Below are 18,673 nucleotides of genomic sequence, written 5' to 3' on the forward strand. Positions count from 1 at the left end.
AGGAGAACCAACAGGGACACACTCTAAATCTCTGGATGACCACATCTAACAGCTTTATATACTGTAGTTGCCAAAAACATAGGGAATAAAATGGAACCCAAGCCCTGTAAATCAAATCAGGTCCGCAATGTCATTTTATGTGGCCCGCGAGGCTTTTAAAGCGATGGCCGCATAGTTACATTTATACAGTCTTACCATTACAAATGTCCCTTTGAAGGCAACCAGAAGGCTGACATGGACCTCTGTGAAAATGAATTTTGGAATCCCTGTCTTATTATAAGTGCCAAGGGAATGATGCAGAAACCATTACCATCCTTGGCATACCAATAAGAGTGACTTACAGTATGCTAGTTTTGATCACTCAGCATCGCGAATGGGCCACGATATCTTTCTGGGTTTTGGGGTGGAAGGCACAAAGACTGAGTAATTCCACTTCTTTCTGTAATGTTTTCCAGAAGATAGTGTTTCCGTGTGCCAAGTGATTGTTTCTGCGTCATTCCCAAAACTTGCTCCATTCAACTTGGGACTAAACTGGTGGTCTCCAGATCTTGTTGAACTACAATTCCAATAAGCCCTGTTCTATAGCCAGAGTAGCTGGGGATAATGGGAATTGAATTTCAGTAACAGTTGGAAGGCTTCAGGCTCACCAGCCCTCATTTAGACACTAGTTGCTATCCTTATATATCCCCCATAATCCCTCCTGGAGTATGCTACTTTATTGGCCTTGCATAACCCAGTTGGACGTGGATTTCATTATGGACCTTTCACCACAGACATGACTGCACACCATGCTCACAATCTTTTAGAAACCTAAGTCTATGCTCAAACTTTTAACAGTGATGACATTTTACTCATTTTGACTGCTATTACTGTCATATTTATTGTCATGTTATATTTATTTTTAAACTGCTTATTTTGGTTAGAGATGCTCACGGTTGTATGCAGTTGTAGATTCCACAGCATAAAGATTTCTGAGATTTACAAAGAAATACAGAGTATTTCAAACCCAATACTAAGTTTTCATTTGTTTCCAAATGCTTCCTGATTAGGAAACCAAGCAATCTTTAAATAACAAACAGAAATAATCTCGCCTTTGGGAATAAAAAAACAAAAACCAAACTAATAATAGGCCATAGCAGGTTACCTTCTTTCCCACGAACAGTACATTTTTTTGGGATACTTTACACATTCCTCATTTTCTTAGAAGCAGTGTATGTTGTTTTTCTTCATCTTTTTATAGTTCTGCATTAATTCTACTGCTACATATGTTACTGTGGTCCAAACATATAGGAGTTTAATCCTTTTGGACCACAATAGCAATAAATAAATGTACGATATTTTTATTTCTATAGAGTCCCAAAATCACTTTTAAAACAAATTAACATGGTGCAAGTTAAAAGGCTCATGATGCCAGCTACACAAACTCATTAAGCAGTACATTTCTTTTGAACATAGTAGAACATATTTCTAACCAAACATTAACAACACTGCATTATAAATTGAATTAAGCTGTACATGTTTTCATTAAATTAGTTGTGATTGTCAGACTGGAATGTTTGCAAATCTCTGAATTTCTGCATCTCAAAATCTTCTTTATATTTTAGGAATTCCTGGAAACTGTAGGTTGGATGGATTGCATTAGGAAGTATATTTTTAAACTGAAAAATTAATACAAGCATATTGTACATTTGTTGTGCGAGGAAATAAAAATTTTTTTAACAAAAGGGTAATACAAGAACCCTCCTACTAGTAAAAACTTAGAACCTCAAGATATTTAATGAAGGCAACACTTGCAATTTCTCCTTCCATTCACATAATAAAAGGTATGCAGGGATAGAAAACATACAACCTTTCAGCATCACTCACAATTGCCTATGCTAACTAAGGCTGATGGGAGTCATAGTCCAATAATATCTGGAAGGTTACACATGCTACACCTCTCATTTATTCAAACACAATAGAGAAATAAATGGCTGCAATATGAATTCCTTAAACACATAATAACAAAAGAATTGAGGTTGCATATACAGTTGCAAGCTTCTATCGGAGAACTTTGCTTTTTAAAAGATAAGCATGTGGTACTTGCAACAAAAACTGCTTTCTTCCTCACCTCTTCAATATTGATGTGAGTAACCCATCTCAATATCCAAAGTACTGTGGTCCATTCCCTGATCAGTGCTGAGTATGCACCCACTAGGATGGGTTCATCCTAACTCTCACCTATAATGTGAGGAAAGGGTCCACTCATTATAAACCACCACCATTCCATTTTTAATCTTATGCTACTTGACGTAGCAGTTTCTGAGCTCTCTCCCTTAGCTGTGGATTGCAGCAGATTAACAAATGCTAATAGAATGGTGGGAAGGAAAAATGGGTCCCATCTGCTCCTGCATTGGCACCCACTTGCAATAACCAGCCAATATGCAGTGGTCACCCCCCCCCCCCCCCCACACACACACACACTGCTTTTGAGCATTTTGTTCCTAAAGATTTTTCTTCTGCAAAATTCAGAAGTCTGCAGGTGGATAGTGCTGCTTTGGCTCAGCAACAACATTCAGTCAACCAGAAACAGATAAAATGATACCACATCTTTTTCTATCTCTGTATGCCACCATTTCCACCCCAAAGAGTCCAACACACCTTTATTAACAAATAAAGACCAGAAAAAGAAAGGGGGGGGAAACAATTTTAGGAGGTTTCCCTACAAGTCTTTTGTGATGCAATCATTTCTGGTACTACTACTCAGCTTCATTCACAGCACTTTAATGTGGATCCAGAGAACATTCCTATTTGTTGTCCCAACCAGAATTACAATTATTCTGTCTATGTCGGTGTTTTTCTGGCAAGAAAAAAGACCACTGCTGAAAAAACAGGAAGCAAGAAATGGACAACGACAAACTGAATACTTCTTGATAAAGCCAAATAGAACAAACCATTAAATCAGCTAAAAAACTTCAACATTATTCTAGGCTGCATCAATAGTATAGTGTCTAAATCGAGGAGGTGATAGTCCCATTCTATTCTGCTCTGGTTGGACCTCACCTGGAATACTGTGCTCAGATCTGGGCACAATTCAAGAACATTGACAAACTGTAACATGTCCTGAGAATGGCCACCCACATGGTAAATGTTCTGGTTACCCATTTCCTCGGAAAGGTAATTTAAAAAATTGGGTACGTTTAGCCTGGAGAAGAGAAGATTAAGAGGTGACGTGTTAGCCATGTATAATATTTGAAAGGATATCATGTTGAATGTGGAGCAAGATTTTTTTTCTGCTGCTCTAGAAACAAGAACATGGTACATGAAAAGTAGTTTGCACCTAAACATGAGGAAAAACATCCTGATGATAAAAGCTGCTTGACAGTGGAATATGCTGTCTCTGAGTGTGGTAGAGGTTTTTAAGCAAAAGCTGGACGGCCATCTGTCTGAAGTACTTTGATTTGTGCAGGGAGTTGGATTGGGAGGCCTTTAGTCTCTTCCAACTCTGATTTTAGGATTTTTTAAATGGGGAATCAACAAATAAGTAAATCTGATTGATTCAGGAGTTCTACTTTACACGAAACATAAAGTCAGGGTTTCATGGATATCCAGACAATGTAATGGCTTCTCTAAAAGTAATGCAACTACATGATGAAAGTAGGTAAAACAATGATTTGGTTTAAATGGAACTGAGAAATCACCTTAGGAAGTGGTGGTAACAAAGACGACCACCTCCAAGATAATGAGGCATCCAGAATTCTTTAAAGAAACTTACTGGAAACATTGCAATATCTAAGGATGTTGGTGAGATGAAGACTGAAGAGAGAGTTCATGTGATATTCTATACCAGAGGTTTCCATTGGAGGAAACCAATGGCCCGCCTATAAACAGGTACTAACTGGACAAAAAAAAAAAGGAAGTTCATCTAAAAAGTCCAAGCCAACTACAACAAGAGGGCATGCAATTTTCATAGTTTTAGTATAGACAACTAAAAGAAAGATACCAAATGGATAAGAAGATAGACATCGACTGGAAAGATAATGAAACAGATAACATTTTCTTCCAGTCCAAGGAAAAACAAATTGCAAAAAGCCTATAAAATATTATTAAAATTAGACAGAGAAGGACATCTAATCAAAGATTGTATGATTCAATGGTCAAAGAATGTGGGCCATAATATTCATCTAAACAAATGGGAACAAAGTGGAAAACAAAGATTAAATTCAAAAGATGCTATGGACTAAGAGAAAAAATCTACAAGATTATGTATAGATGATACATGCAGCCAAAAATATTAGCAAAAATGGAACCAATTTTTTTAAATGTTTGTTTGAAATGTCATCAAAAAGAAGGAACTTTTTACCTTATGTGGTGGAAATGTCCTAAAGCAAAAGAAAAATTGGATTATAATTCATAAAAACATATGACTTGTCCAACTCTACAGACCAGGCAGACCTTTAAGGTGCAGCAAGAAAACCCTCATTTCCACACAATCCAGGGCCAACTTGCATTTAAAATCTACTAGAGAGGGCACATTTTTGGGGGCGGCTCCAAAGCTATGGAACGCACTGCCAGGAAAGAAACAGATCAGCTCCCACCCTGATGTCATTCAGAAAAGCTGTGAAGACTTTCCTGTTTATAATAGCCTTTAACTAAGCACTTTACGGTCATACAGGGAATTTTAAACTTTTTTGGTTATAATATGGATGATGCTATGGAACATTTTTGGAACTTTTATCATTTGTTTTAGCTTTGGTTTTATGTTACGGTGTATATTTTAAGATGATGTGAGCCACCTTGAGTCTACCTGGGAAAAGGCCGCATGGAAATCTCCTAAATACTGTAAATAAACAAATATTGAAAACATCTTAAAAATTAAAGTACTACTAGAGCCAGAAGCCTTTCTGTTGGGCCTTACAAATTCAACACTACCAAAAAAAAATCCTGACACTCTTACTACTGGAAACAAGAATAAATTCCCACCCAAGATTTATGGATTAAAAAAATGTTTGACATGGCAGAAATGGACAAACTGACGAGGCTTACACAATTGCTAGATTCTTCCAAATTTGTAGAAAAATGGCAACCCTTTATTGATTATTTAAAAGAAATAAAGGAAATGAAAATATTGGGTTTTTATAGCATTAAGGGAAAATTAGTAGTGCAGAGACGTAGGAGTAACAAAGGAAAAATAGAGAAGTTAGTGACGAGAATAACAGGATCCTCAATGATATCCAAGGGATCCTGGAAAGTTAATCTATCAGATAAGTTTTATGATAAAAATAATAGGTTTTTTAAATGAAGACAACAGAGACAGAGTAGGAAGCATTAGTCAAGGCTTTCTATTTTCTTTTTCTATTTCCTTTGTTTCAAAAGACTACACACCCGCTTTTCTATCCTTGTTTTAGATTACAAAATAAATATTTTCTTTTTTTCTTTTTTAACATCATAGAAATCTTTTTGTATTAGATAACAATGGAAGACGACAAAGATGCAAGCTGTTAAAAATGCCTCTGATCTATATCCATTCTTGTACCCTTCCCCATTCCTCATAAATTTTGTAATAAAAATTATATGAAAAAAGCAAAAGGACTGAAGAGAGGGAGCATGTGACATTCTATAGCAGAGCTTCAAAAACACATTTGGCCTATTCTCCCCCTCCCTTTAAAGTGCCCCCATTGACATCTACCTGCTTAAAAAGAACAAAAAGTCAGAAGCGATGATACATTTGCATTCTTTTTATGTATCTATATTTCTACCTACATTGTAAAGGCTGTTGTTGTAAATAAGACACCTTGCAGCCTGAAAGTATAAAATTATTTATTAAAATCAGCCATGGCAACATCCAAATTATACATAGAAAATTAAGATAACAAAGGATAATATTAAAATAAAAATTACAAATATTAAAAATAATCCTGAGAAAAATGAATATGGTAAGCTACTCTCTATGTATTAATGTTCAACTCTATTTTTTTAATCTATGGATAAAACTTTTTAAAACTGGAAGCCTACCTCTCTAGGAATCTTTAGATCTTTAAACTCAATTCTATGCTCAACATCTGCTAGAGGTTGCCCATACAGATGCACTGGAGGACCTAGAGATTCATAAAGTGGAGATTTCAATCAAATATGTGACTAATTAAATCTGTAAATCAAATCAAGGCTTTGGTCGCCTTGGTGGATGACCTCCGCAGCGAACTTGACAGGGGGAGTGTGTCCCTGTTGGTTCTCCTGGACATCTCAGCGGCTTTCGATACCATCGACTATGGTATCCTTCTGGGGCGGCTCTCGGGAATGGGCCTTGGAGGCACTGCTCTACAGTGGCTCCAATCCTTCCTGGAGGGTCGCACTCAGATGGTGAAGGTGGGGGACACCTGCTCAAGGCTCTATTCTTTCCCCCATGCTTTTAAACATCTACATGAAACCGCTGGGCGAGGTCATCCGGGGTTTTGGAGTTTGGTGCCATCTCTAAGCAGATGACACTCAACTCCACTACTCCTTTCTACCTACTTCCAAGGAAGCCCCTCGGATCCTAGACCAGTGCCTGGCCACTGTAATGGGTTGGATGAGGGCCAACAAGCTGAAGCTCAATCCTGACAAGACAGAGGTCCTCCAGGTCAGTCGTAAGGCCGATCGGGGCATAGGGTTGCTACCTGTGCTTGATGGGGTTACACTCCCCCTGAAGGCGCAGGTCCGCAGCTTGGGGGTCCTTCTGGACTCATAGCTGTCACTTGATGCTCAGGTGTCAGCGGTGGCCGGGAGGGCCTCTGCACAGCTAAAGCTAGTGCGCCAACTGCGACCGTACCTCAAGAAGTCTGACTTGGCCATGGTGGTCCACGCTCTGATTACCTCAAGGATGGATTACTGTAACACACTCTACGTGGGGCTGCCCTTGAAGACGGTCCGGAAATTGCAGTTGGTACAACGGTCGGCAGCCAGGTTACTAACTGGAGCTGCTTATAGGGAGGGGTCAACCCCCCTGTTCAAGCAGCTCCACTGGCTGCCGATTATATTCCAGGCCCAATTTATGGTGCAGGTTATTACCTATAAAGCTCTAAACGGTTCGGGACCTGCCTATCTTCGTGACCACGCCGTCCCCTATGAACCCACCCGGTCGCTGAGATCTTCCGGGGAGGCCCTCCTCTTGCTTCTGCCCTCCTCACAACTGCGTTTGGTGGGGACGAGAGAGAGGGCCTTCTCGGCCGTGGCTCCCCGACTCTGGAACTCCCTCCCCAGGGAGATTGGGTTGGCTCCCTCTCTACCTTCCTTCAGGAAACAACTGAAGACTTGGATGTTTCGGCAGGCCTTTGGAGATATAGTCATTAATCAATCAGCCCCAGAGGGTTTTTAATAATCTATCTCATTTTTATTACGATTTTACCATTTATGTGTTTTAAATGCAATTTTTTAATCCTGTATTTTTGTTTTAATTGATATATTGTATTGATGTTTTATCTTTTTATAGTGTGATTTTTATTTGTTGCCTATGTTTTGTTCTATGTTGTTTGGGCCTCTGCCCCATGTAAGCCGCCCCGCGTCCTTCTCAAGTCCTTGCGGCCTTCTCAAAATCACATACAACCTCGACGCGAACGCTATACTCTCCAAACCCGAACTCCCACCGTTCTTTCCTCTCTTACCTCTAGATGGAAACGGAAATGCGACGGGCCCTACACTTCCGGCGTCTCTTGGAAGCCGACGGGACCTTGGGCATGCGCAAGAGACACGCTGTTCTTTCTCTTGCTTTCTCTGTGGTTCGTATCAGACGTTGTACGTCAAGTAAGGCGTTCGCTCCGCCTACATCCAGCTCCTTGGCGTCACGCGCTGCCAATCAGAGAAGTGCCGGCTACGGGGACCGAGAAGGATAACTTTGTTCGGGCTCTGGAAACAAGTGGGACCTTCGCTCCGCCCATTTCCCCCCCCCTCTTTTCGGAGGTCAGTGAAGGAGCGGTTACGGAGGCCGAAAAGGGACATTTCTCCTGCGGGAGGCCCGTCGAAAGTGGTTGACTAGTGCCTGCCCAGGTATGCTTCCCCAATTGGAGGCCTGTTCAGCTGAACGACACTCAGTGATGGTTTATGTCTCATAGGTTTTCCATCGGCCCTCTCTCCCATTTTGAAACTTCAACATCAAACCAATATTTGACCCTCGTTGTTCACACACCGTCCCTCGCAACATGGCCTGCATTTCCAAAGGTGTCTATGTGACCGCCCCCCTTTTGGTGTCGCCCCTTTGTCCAGGTGTCAGGCCATGGTTATGAAGGCTTCCGTCGAAGATGACGACTCAGGATGGGAGCTCAATCTCCCAGAGAAGATGGAGAAGAGCAACACAAGCTGGGTAGACATTACCCATGACTTCGAAGACTGCTGTAGAGGTAAAACATGAGGGAAATTCTGGCGTTGGAGTTCCGGAGGGGAAATGGGTCAAAATGGGACACTGGTGAAACTGTCAGTCTTGGGAGAAGGTTGATACCTGTCACTCAAGCAAAGCCTCATCATGTTGGAAGTCATGGGGATCCCTTCAGGCTGAATGTGACTGTCTTCCAAGATAAGGGCCATAAGGGACCATAGAAACCTATTCTGATTCCCTATGATCTTTTGCAGTGAGGACATCTGTTTCCAGATGGAAGGCGGTCAGGACAAGGGTTTGGGTTGTTGTGCATTTTCTGGGCTGTATTGCCGTGTTTCAGAAACATTCTTTCCTGACGTTTCACCCACATCTATGGCAGGCATCCACAGAGGTTGTGAGGTTGTGTTACCTCACAACCTCTGAGGATGCTTGCCATAGATGTGGGCTAAACATCAGGAAAGAATGCTTCTGGAACATGGCCACACAGCTGGAAAATGCACAACAACCCGGTGATTCTGGCCATGAAAGCCTTTGACAAGGGTTTACTTGACGCCTTTCTGTTGGCCTCCCTTTTGCCCTCCATTCATACCTCTTCAAAATCCACACCACTGTTGATAATAGCTGTTAGGGAAAACTACCCTATAATATACAGCAGCACATCCAAAAATCAAACAGGATACAAAAAGTTGAGCATTCAGCTCATTAGCCAGCAGAGCGTGAGGTGCCGTGTGATGTGGCTGCAAAGAATTCAGAGCTTAGACAGGCAAAGATGCAGAGTCCAATCTTAAAAATCACAAAAGGTTTATTTACAATAATAATCAAGGGCTGGGTCTGAGCTACTCTAACACCTATCTCTTCTAAAGTTTCAAAGAGAGGGAAAAATCATCCATCACTACATCTCTCTGACACACATGCAGAAACAAAAATCAAAATAAAGCCTTACAGTAAAAAAGTATAAATTCTACACAACCAATCAAAATGAGAGTAGAAAGAGAGCGAAAAGAAGAGATACATCCCCAACTGTCATACAGAAGACATGGGGGAAGAGAAACCCTTAGCCTATTCCAAACTAACTAAAACTGTTCCTCATTGAGGACTTGAGACTTGAGCAGTGTGGGGTTCAACTCCAACAATAGCTGACCTCCAGTTACAATGCTTGAGAATCAGGGCTTCCTAGTTCTCAGGTGTTTATACCAGATTTTAAAGAATAGCTTTAAGCCTATCTTTAAATCTATTTTAGAAACATGCCAAGAGAAAGGTGTCATTCCATTTTCTGTTCTTAAGCTGAGATTAAAGTAGCTGCTTTTGGAGACATTGATAGAAAGTTTAAGAATACTGTTGTAATGAATCGTTCTTTTTTAAATTGATTTCTAGAATTGAAGTTGGGGGAGTTGCTTCATGATAAACTGTAAGTGCACCATAACAATACAACTTACTAATATGTGGATTTTTAGCTCATCATGCTTTATCTTTTTTGGAAGGATGGGAACAAACTCTGACTATGGACTTATATTAGCTTGGAATCAGGCCCCTTCCACACAGCTGAATACAATCCCACGTTATCTGCTTTGAATCGGGTTATATAGCAGTGTGGACTCAGATAACTCAATTCAAAACAGATATTTTTGGATTTTCTGCCTTGATATTCTGGGATATAGGACTGTGTGGAATGGCCCTCACTGATGAACACAACTTGTGTTTAAATACAAACACTCACTGGTTATAATTAACTTTAGCATTTTAGTTCAGTGCTAGACCATACTAGAGTGCTGTCTGCATAAAGCTATCTGAAAAGCCTATTTATATTCCCTCTGCAAATTCAGTAGGAGGACAAGAATTTCTTTCTCTTCAGCAGATTCTCTGTAAAGCAATGTGTGCAAACCAAGAATTGTGGTTTAAAATAACTGTGGTATGTTAAGCAGAACAAGCCAAGGCTTGTTGCAGACTGTTCTATAACTAATTGTGGTTTCTGGGTTGCACATAGTACAAAGTCGGGAACCTGCAAAATTGAAATTGTGTTTTAGGCCTATCAATTTACATTGCTCAGTTTCCTCCTTCTTAAAAATTATATACACTTTATATAAGTTCTGATATGGTAAATTTCATAAATTATATAAACAGATGTTTTAATGTATTGTGGTTTAATTGGTTTGACCTTTTGTGTTATATTATGTTTATTTAGTTCATCCTTGGTTTAGTTCTGCTGCTTATGTTATATTTAGTTTAATTTATTTCATGTTTTGTTGTGATTGCTGTTTATTTGTTCCTGGCATTCAGTGTTTGCCATTTTTGTTATACTTTGGAAACCGGCCTTACTCCTTCCGGGAAAAGAAGGCGGGATATAAATAAAGTTTTTATTATTATTATTATTATTATTATTATTATTATTATTATTATATTGACGTTTTATATAAAGTATGCTCATAACTAATTTCGTTATGCCACTGTAGCTTTTTCCTTTATGCTGCTCTCTTTAGTTTTGGCCTTTTTGAAGCTATGTCTGCTATTGAAATGATGGACCCCAAGATGGATGCTGGTATGATTGGAAACCAAGTAAACCGAAAAGTTCTGAACTTTGAACAAGCTATCAAGGTTGGCATCCCTTCTTTATTACTTTTTTTTAGTGATTCCTAATGATACATTACTGTTGAAAAAATACAAACATGCATAACTTCAAATGAGTTTAAGGCGTAGGTGGTCAGCTGTGACAGGTATGGATAGGCCAGTTTTCTGCCCTGGGGTTGATGAAGCAGCATCTGTAAAAACAACATTTGATGTGGCCAGGCCTCCCCTGCCACTTTTAAAAAATGTATTTTAATGCTGTTGTTGTTAAAAGGCCCTGCAACATATTAGAATCATGAATTGCCACTATTGGAAGCTTCCAGAATTGGAATTTGAACTGTTTTGGGACAAAAATAGGGTAATCTAATGAATCCAGAAGATTTTTTAAAAGTAGAAGTTTTTAAGAAAGTGATGGGAGTCCACTAAGACCATATGTAAAAGACATACTGTAGGGCCATGTGTTAAAGTCATAAAATTAAATTATTGTCTTTGAATACATTCTGTATCCATGGGCATTATTTCAGCTCTTTCACTCAAAAATCTATTCCTGATTATCCCAGGTTGGGGGCCAGAAATTTGCTGAACTATAGTAAATCAACCAGGGTTCTACCCTTTTTAAGCTGTTCCTTCACAAAATCTGTTCCTCATTTCACAAGAGCTGAAGAAAGTTTTTACTATCTGAATAAATGCTTTCTTTTTAGGCTGATACAATTGCAGTTTCTTTGAAAAGAATCTCATGCATATTTTCTCTTTTACTCTTTTAAAGGATGGCACCATTAAAATTAAAGACTTATCGCTACCTGAGTTAATAGGAATAATGGATACTTGTTTTTGCTGCTTGGTAAGAATATTGTCTTTTAATAGTTAGAGTAATACAAAAAGCTACTTGTCAGAAGCCTCTTAAAGAGAGTATTTACAAAATCCAAAATTCCCAATGGAAATATTAGAGAAAACAGTTGATGAATTTAGCTAATGATTCTTATGCTACAGTCCCAAACCAATTTCTATGAAAGGCTGTGGGATAACCTGTGAGTAAGCATGCATGTGATTGTACTCCAAACTGGCTTCAAATTAAAACAACAAAACATCCTCCATTAATTTTTCATTTTAAAGAGTGTTGTGCATTATAAAATGTCATCCTTCCCACATTGAGAAATAATGTTTATTTCTTCAGTAAAATAAATAAATACATGTGCTGCAACCTGGGGCTAATAATACATGTATGGACCAGGAAATGTAATTTTTCATCAGGTACTATACCAGTGCAGCCCTGGAGGAAAGGAGTATTGCAAGGCAAATAGAATGAGTCCTTTAATTATGTTGTAGACATACTATGAGCATTGGATTACAAATCTGGAGACCCAGGATTCAGTTCCCCGCTTAGCCATGGAAACCCCCTTTCATCCCCAGAAATCTCCATCAGAAACTACTTGAAGGCACACAGCAACAAAGAGAGTAAGGTTGGAAAAAGGCAAGAATGTGCCATTTTACAGTGGGGGAAAAAAAGTATTTGGTCAGATACCAATTGTACAAGTTCTCCCACTTAAAAAGATGAGAGAGGCCTGCAATTGACATCATAAGTAGACCTCAACTATGAGAGACAACATGAGAAAACACATTCAAAAAATCACATTGTCTGATTTTTCACGAATTTATTTGCAAATTATGGTGGAAAATAAGTATTTGGTCAATAACAAATGTTCATCTCAATACTTTGTTATATATCCTTTATTGGCAATGACAGAAGTCAAACATTTTCTGTAAGTCCTCACAAGGTTGGCACACACTGTTCCTGGTATGTTGGCCCATTCCCCCATGCAGATGTCCTCGAGAGCAGTGATGTTTTGGGGCTGCCGCTGGGCAACATGGACTTTCAACTCCCTCCAAAGGTTTTCTATAGGGTTGAGATCTGGAGACTGGCTAGGCCACTCCAGGACCTTGAAATGCTTCTTACAAAGCCACTCTTTCATTGCCCTGGCGGTGTGCTTTGGATCGTTGTCATGCTGAAAGACCCAGCCACGTTTCATCTTCAGTGCCCTTGCTGATGGAAGGAGGTTTGCACTCCGAATCTCATGATACATGGCCCCATTCATTCTTTCATACATACGGATCAGTCACCCTGGTCTCTCTGCAGAGAAACAGCCCCAAAGCATGATGTTGCCACCCCCATGCTTCACAGTAGGTATGGTGTTCTTTGGATGCAACTCTCCATTCTTTCTCCTCCAAACACAACAAGTTGTGTTTCTGCCAAACAGTTTTACTTTGTCTTCATCTGACCATATGACATTCTCCCAATACTCTTCTGGATCATCCAAATGCTCTCTAGCAAACTTCAGTCGGCCCTGGACATGTCCTGGCTTAAGCAGGGGAACACATCTGGCACGGCAGGATTTGAGTCCCTGGCAGCGTAGTGTGTTACTGATGGTAACCTTTGTGACGTTGGTCCGAGTTCTCTGCAAGTCATTCACTAGGTTCCCCTGTGTGGTTCTGGGATTTTTGCTCACCGTTCTTGTGATCATTTTTACCCCACGGGGTGAGATCTTGCGTGGAGCCCCAGATCGAGGGAGATTTTCGGTGGTCTTGTATCTCTTCCATTTTCTAATTATTGCTCCCACCATTGATTTCTTCACACCAAACGGCTTGCCTATTGCAGATTCAGTCTTCCCAGTCTGGTGCAGGGCTACAATTTTGTTTCTGGTGTCCTTGGACAGCTCTTTGGTTTTCACCATAGTGGAGTTTGGAATGCTTGAGGTCATGGAAAGATGTCTTTTAGACTGATAACAAGTTCAAATAGGTGCCATTACTACAGGTAATGAGTAGAGGACAGAGGAGCCTCTTCAAGAAGTTACAGGTCTGTGAGACCCAGAAATCTTGCTTGTTTGTTGGTGACCAAATACTTATTTTCCACCATAATTTTCAAATAAATTCGTGAAAAATCAGACAATGTGATTTTCTGGATGTGTTTTCTCATGTTGTCTCTCATAGTTGAGGTCTACCTATGATGTCAATTACAAGCCTCTCTCATCTTCTTAAGTGGGAGAACTTGTACAATTGGTATCTGACTAAATACTTTTTCCCCACTGTATATCTTCCACAAGTATGCCAGAACACAATGAATTGTCAATGTTTTCGGAGCATTTAAAATTCATTGAAGGTAATAGAGTCATTTAATCTATGAATGTATGGGTGCTCTGTGTCATTAATATTCCCAAAGCAGAGTCTACAAATGTTACAGTTGAAGCTTTTGTTTTCAATCTCTTCAGATAACATGGTTGGAAGGCCATTCTTTAGCACAGACAGTATTCACTTGCCTTTACATTCATAATCCAGACTTTATAGAGGACCCAGCCATGAAAGCATTTGCTCTGGGGATCCTGAAAATCTGTGATATTGCCAGAGAAAAGGTGAATAAAGCTGCCGTATTTGAAGAGGTAAGATTTTTTAACCTGGTTATGGTTTTATTTGCTTTTTCTTGTAGTTCTTTCATGCTATATCTGAACTTGTGTGAGTTTAATTGATTTTTTAATAATTAATGTTGTAATACTTGTAATTGCTATTTTTGAAATTGTATGTTTGGCATCTAATTGCTGCCTGTTGTAAGGAAGCCTTGAGTCCCCTTCAGGGTGAGAAGAGAGGGGTATAAATATGGGAATTAATTAATTCATTAATATATTATTTTTAGTAAAATTTATTTTGAAATCTTGTTATATGTGTAAAGTAACAAAAAGTGAGAATCAATCTGCAAAGAATGCTAATATCACATTTTTTTAAAAAAAATTTAAAAACTTATCAGGAGGAGGAAAGTGTTTCCCCACTACTTTGAAATATCCAGTCATTTAAGGTTTCTTAGTGGTATTTTGAAAATATTTAGAGGTATAGCTCCAACAGTAAATGTGAAGATTGAATTTCTGTTCTTTGCAGTTCTTTGAAACAAGTGTTACTTTTACTGTAATTCTTTTTTTATTCATTTATGTTTAGGAAGATTTTCAGTCCATGACATATGGATTTAAAATGGCAAACAGTGTGACCGATCTTCGAGTTACAGGTAAAGCTCATGCAACTCAGTTTTCCAGAAAAAGGTTTGCCCTTTCATTGGGTTGTTGTGTGTTTCCCGGGCTGTATGGCCATGTTCCAGAAGTATTCTCTCCTGACGTTTCACCCACATCTATGTCCGGCATCCTCAGAGGTTGTGAGGTATATCTTCTGGAACATGGCCATACAGCCTGGAAAATACACAACAACCCAGCGATTCCGACCATGAAAGCCTTTGACAACACATTACCCTTTCATTGTTTTCAGAAACCAGGGTGTAAATCCAAGAGTGGGTTCATTGAATCCTTGTATCTAGGCAATAAATTACCGCTAATTTAATATATCTGTTCTTATTAGGACTAACAATAGGATTTAGGTGTAAGTTTCTACACTCTTTTTTATCATTTTTTATCTAAGTCCTAAAAGTGATAAAAAAGAGTAGAAACTTATATCTAAATCCCATTTTATCACTTTTTATCTAAGTCCTGGGAGCCCCTGGTGGCGCAGCAGATTAAGCCGCTGAGCTGCTGAACTTGCTGACCAAAAGGTCACTGGTTCAAATCTGGGGAGCGGGGTGAGCTCCTGCTGTTAGCCACAGCTTCTGCCAACCTAACAGTCCAAAAACATGCAGACGTGAGTAAATCAATAGGTACCGCTCCGGCGGGAAGGTAACAGCGCTCCATGCAGTCATGCCGGCCACATGACCTTGGAGGCATCTACAGACAATGCCGGCTCTTTGCTTTAGAAATGGAGATGAGCACCAACCCCCAGAGTCAGACACAGCTAGACTTAATGTCAGGGAAAAACCTTTACCTTTTATCTAAGTCCTAATGAATTCAGCAGAAGGAAGTAGGCATGCATAAGCATGTATTGTAAAAACCTCTTTCTGGTTTATTACTTACTTATTTTATTTATAGACTGTTTTTCTTCTAGCAAGGGACCCAAGGACATTTACATAAGCTAAAAACAATACTATCTTAAAAACCTAAAATCAAAAAGGTTAAAACCACAAGGAAACTATCATCATAATAAAACGGCAAATACATTTTTAAAAGTATAAAATACTTTTAAAAATACAGCAATAAAGTTATATATTCAGCACCATTAATTAGTCATGAATACTGGTTAAATAAAATGGTCTTTGCCTGCTGGCAAAAGACGAGATTACAGGGGACCATCATGTGGAAGGGAGTTCCAAAGGCTGGAAGCATCCACTGAGAAGGTTCTTTCCAATGTTATCACCAAAGAAGTGTGTGATGATGGTGAGACTTAGGGCTCTTCCACACAGCCATATAATCTAGAATATCAAGACAGAGAATCCCACAATATCTGCTTTGAATTGGATTTCTGAGTCCACACTGCCATATATTCCAGTTCAAAGCAGATAATGTGGGATTTTGTTCAGCTGTGTGGAAGGGGCCCAAAACAAAGCAACCTCCTGAGGATTTTCAGGCTCTTATCAGATGATAGATAACAGTTTTTCAGATAGTCTGGATCTTTCATATCATCTGATTGGATTTTGATAAAGCTTGCTCTTTAGTGTAATGAAAGCACAATTTATTATTACATCCCAGTTGGCAATGCCCTGAGTGAGCCTTTCAAAAACAGGTTTTACAACCCATAGTTAGCAATTATGATTTGGCAGGTGCACTCACCATCAACATAGTTTTATGATTCAGGTGCAATTGTGTACTTTGATTTAATTTAAGCAAAAGTTGGAAACATGAGTCTGCAGATGCTGTTGGATTGCATTTTGCATCAGTCCTATGTTACAAAGTGGTGAAAAATGGTTGAAATAGCAGTTCAGCAACCTCTGGAGAGCTGCATGAGTCCCAGCCTGGGGTTAGTCAAATAAGTAATTTAAATTACTGTACATGAGGATTTGGAGCAGGAAAGTGCTCAAGTCTTAGAATACTTTATTTGAAATCAGAGCTTCAAAAAGTTACTTTGTATCAACTGTAGCTCTCATAAACGCACAGCTAGCATGGGAGTTTAGTCCAAAGAAGCAATAAAAATGGATGTAGAGTTATACTTGTTGAGCGAAATATAAATGTTCATCTAAATGCACAACCAGCTTTTTCCGACAGGAATTCATGCATCTAAACTGATTTTTTCAGGTATGCTGAAAGATGTTGAAGATGACATGCAGCGTCGAGTTAAGGTATAATTTTTGACAGTTTTTAAAGTAATCGTATTTTTACATAGACATTCAAAGTATACTGCTCATAGGATAGACAATTTTTAAAAGGAAACTAATAAACATAACCAATTTAGATAGAATGCATAGCTTTGGTGGCTAATCTGTCCTTATGTCAACTCAATATCCTAGAGTAGTGGTTCTCAACCTGTGGTTCCCCAGGTGATTTGGCCTACAACTCCCAAAAATCTCAGCCACTTTACTAGCTGTTCAGATTTCTTGGAGTTGAAGGCCAAAGCATCTGGGGACCCAATGGTTGAGGACCACTATCCTAGAGCTTCTTTGGCCATGTTTCTTCAAAGGGGGTTTCTTCTTAGCCTGTGATTTGCTTCATGTCATTCACTGGGTTTCCTTGACTGAGCAGGGATTTGAACCCTCGTCTTCCATACTGATAGCAACACTCAAACCACTATACTTCAGAGCTGAATTGTAGGCATGTGGTGACTTTACATATTGAAGAACAGGCAGGAGAACTAACAAATGTGCTTCCTGTCAATGCATTTTTGCATGTGGAATAGGATTTGAACCCATGGCTCCCTTTCCAAGTTTGTAATTCACTGACTGTCTTCTGTATATATTCTGTTGAGGTTGATATAACTAAAGATTACACCAATCAACACGTTTGGTGCCTCAGATGTTAAACCTGTTTTTGAGTATATTTGACCTATTGATTCAGAAAATGGCACCAGTTTCCCCTATCAGCTTTAGAACATATGCCATATACTAGTATTAAGCTGCTTGCACATAAAAACCATAATAACTTCTAGGAAACTGGAGCTGATGCAATCAATCCAATGTAATTTTCTAGATCAGTGCCCCAAATAACTCCAGAAACAAACCTAAAAACCAAGATACCAAGATATTTTTTGTTGGGCAATATTATTAGAAAGGGGTAAACAATGATACATATGTGACAATTCAGTAATGAGAAAAAGCTAGTGCTTCACTTCAGGTGTCATAAAATTCTTCTAATTGTTCTAGAGCACTCGAAGCCGACAAGGAGAGGAGAGAGATCCAGAAGTGGAACTTGAAGTAAGGATTTTGTGTTCTCTCCCGAGATCATAGGAACATCTGTTCCTTGAGCCTCTTCTTAGAATATGCACTATAATACTTATTTGTTTGTTGAAGAATTACAAGAAAATGTGGAAGAACTGTCTGTGTTTAAAGAAAGATTTTTGAAGGAAGACAGTATTGTCTTGAATTTGACTGGACCTCTATTTGTAGTAGACTAAATACTATGTATACTCATGTATAAATTCAAAGAATTTTGTCAAAAAAATGACCCCCTAAATAAAAAATAAATATTGGAAGTGCAAAAGGAAAGAATGATCATACTACCACACGTGGTATTCACATTTAAAACACAAAATTATAATAGTAATAAAATAATTTCTGTATCCATGAGGTGATATAAAAATCATAAAGACAAAAGTGAGCTTTAAGCTGTCACTGCTATTATCAGGTATAATACAAAGACAGAAAGAAAAGGCAATTCAGTATATGTTAAGAGATACCAGATTAGTTTATGCCTAAAGATGGAAGCATAAATAAATACT

General features: G+C 38.9%; 2 protein-coding genes across 3 annotated transcripts in view; one reads left to right on the plus strand and one right to left on the minus strand.

The window, feature by feature from the left end:
- Positions 1-7,753, minus strand: part of agtpbp1 (ATP/GTP binding carboxypeptidase 1) — an 80,507-nt gene extending 72,754 nt beyond the window's left edge. The window contains exon 1 of the mRNA XM_008103239.3: positions 7,620-7,753. The gene's annotated coding sequence lies outside the window, so the exon portion shown is untranslated. The remainder of the gene's footprint in view (positions 1-7,619) is intronic.
- Positions 7,754-7,827: 74 nt separating this feature from the next.
- The window catches only part of naa35 (N-alpha-acetyltransferase 35, NatC auxiliary subunit), a 28,110-nt gene continuing 17,264 nt past the window's right edge, over positions 7,828-18,673 (plus strand). For both annotated transcript variants that reach the window (XM_003216459.4, XM_062972053.1), the window contains exons 1-9: positions 7,828-8,001; positions 8,218-8,351; positions 9,701-9,734; positions 10,804-10,918; positions 11,655-11,729; positions 14,152-14,319; positions 14,867-14,933; positions 17,038-17,081; positions 18,099-18,149. In XM_003216459.4, coding sequence (XP_003216507.1) covers positions 8,228-8,351; positions 9,701-9,734; positions 10,804-10,918; positions 11,655-11,729; positions 14,152-14,319; positions 14,867-14,933; positions 17,038-17,081; positions 18,099-18,149 — 678 coding nt within the window. In that variant the 5' untranslated portion in view covers positions 7,828-8,001; positions 8,218-8,227. The remainder of the gene's footprint in view (positions 8,002-8,217; positions 8,352-9,700; positions 9,735-10,803; positions 10,919-11,654; positions 11,730-14,151; positions 14,320-14,866; positions 14,934-17,037; positions 17,082-18,098; positions 18,150-18,673) is intronic.

The sequence above is a fragment of the Anolis carolinensis genome, chromosome 2 (assembly GCF_035594765.1).
Source record: "Anolis carolinensis isolate JA03-04 chromosome 2, rAnoCar3.1.pri, whole genome shotgun sequence".
Taxonomy (NCBI): Eukaryota; Metazoa; Chordata; class Lepidosauria; order Squamata; family Dactyloidae; genus Anolis; species Anolis carolinensis.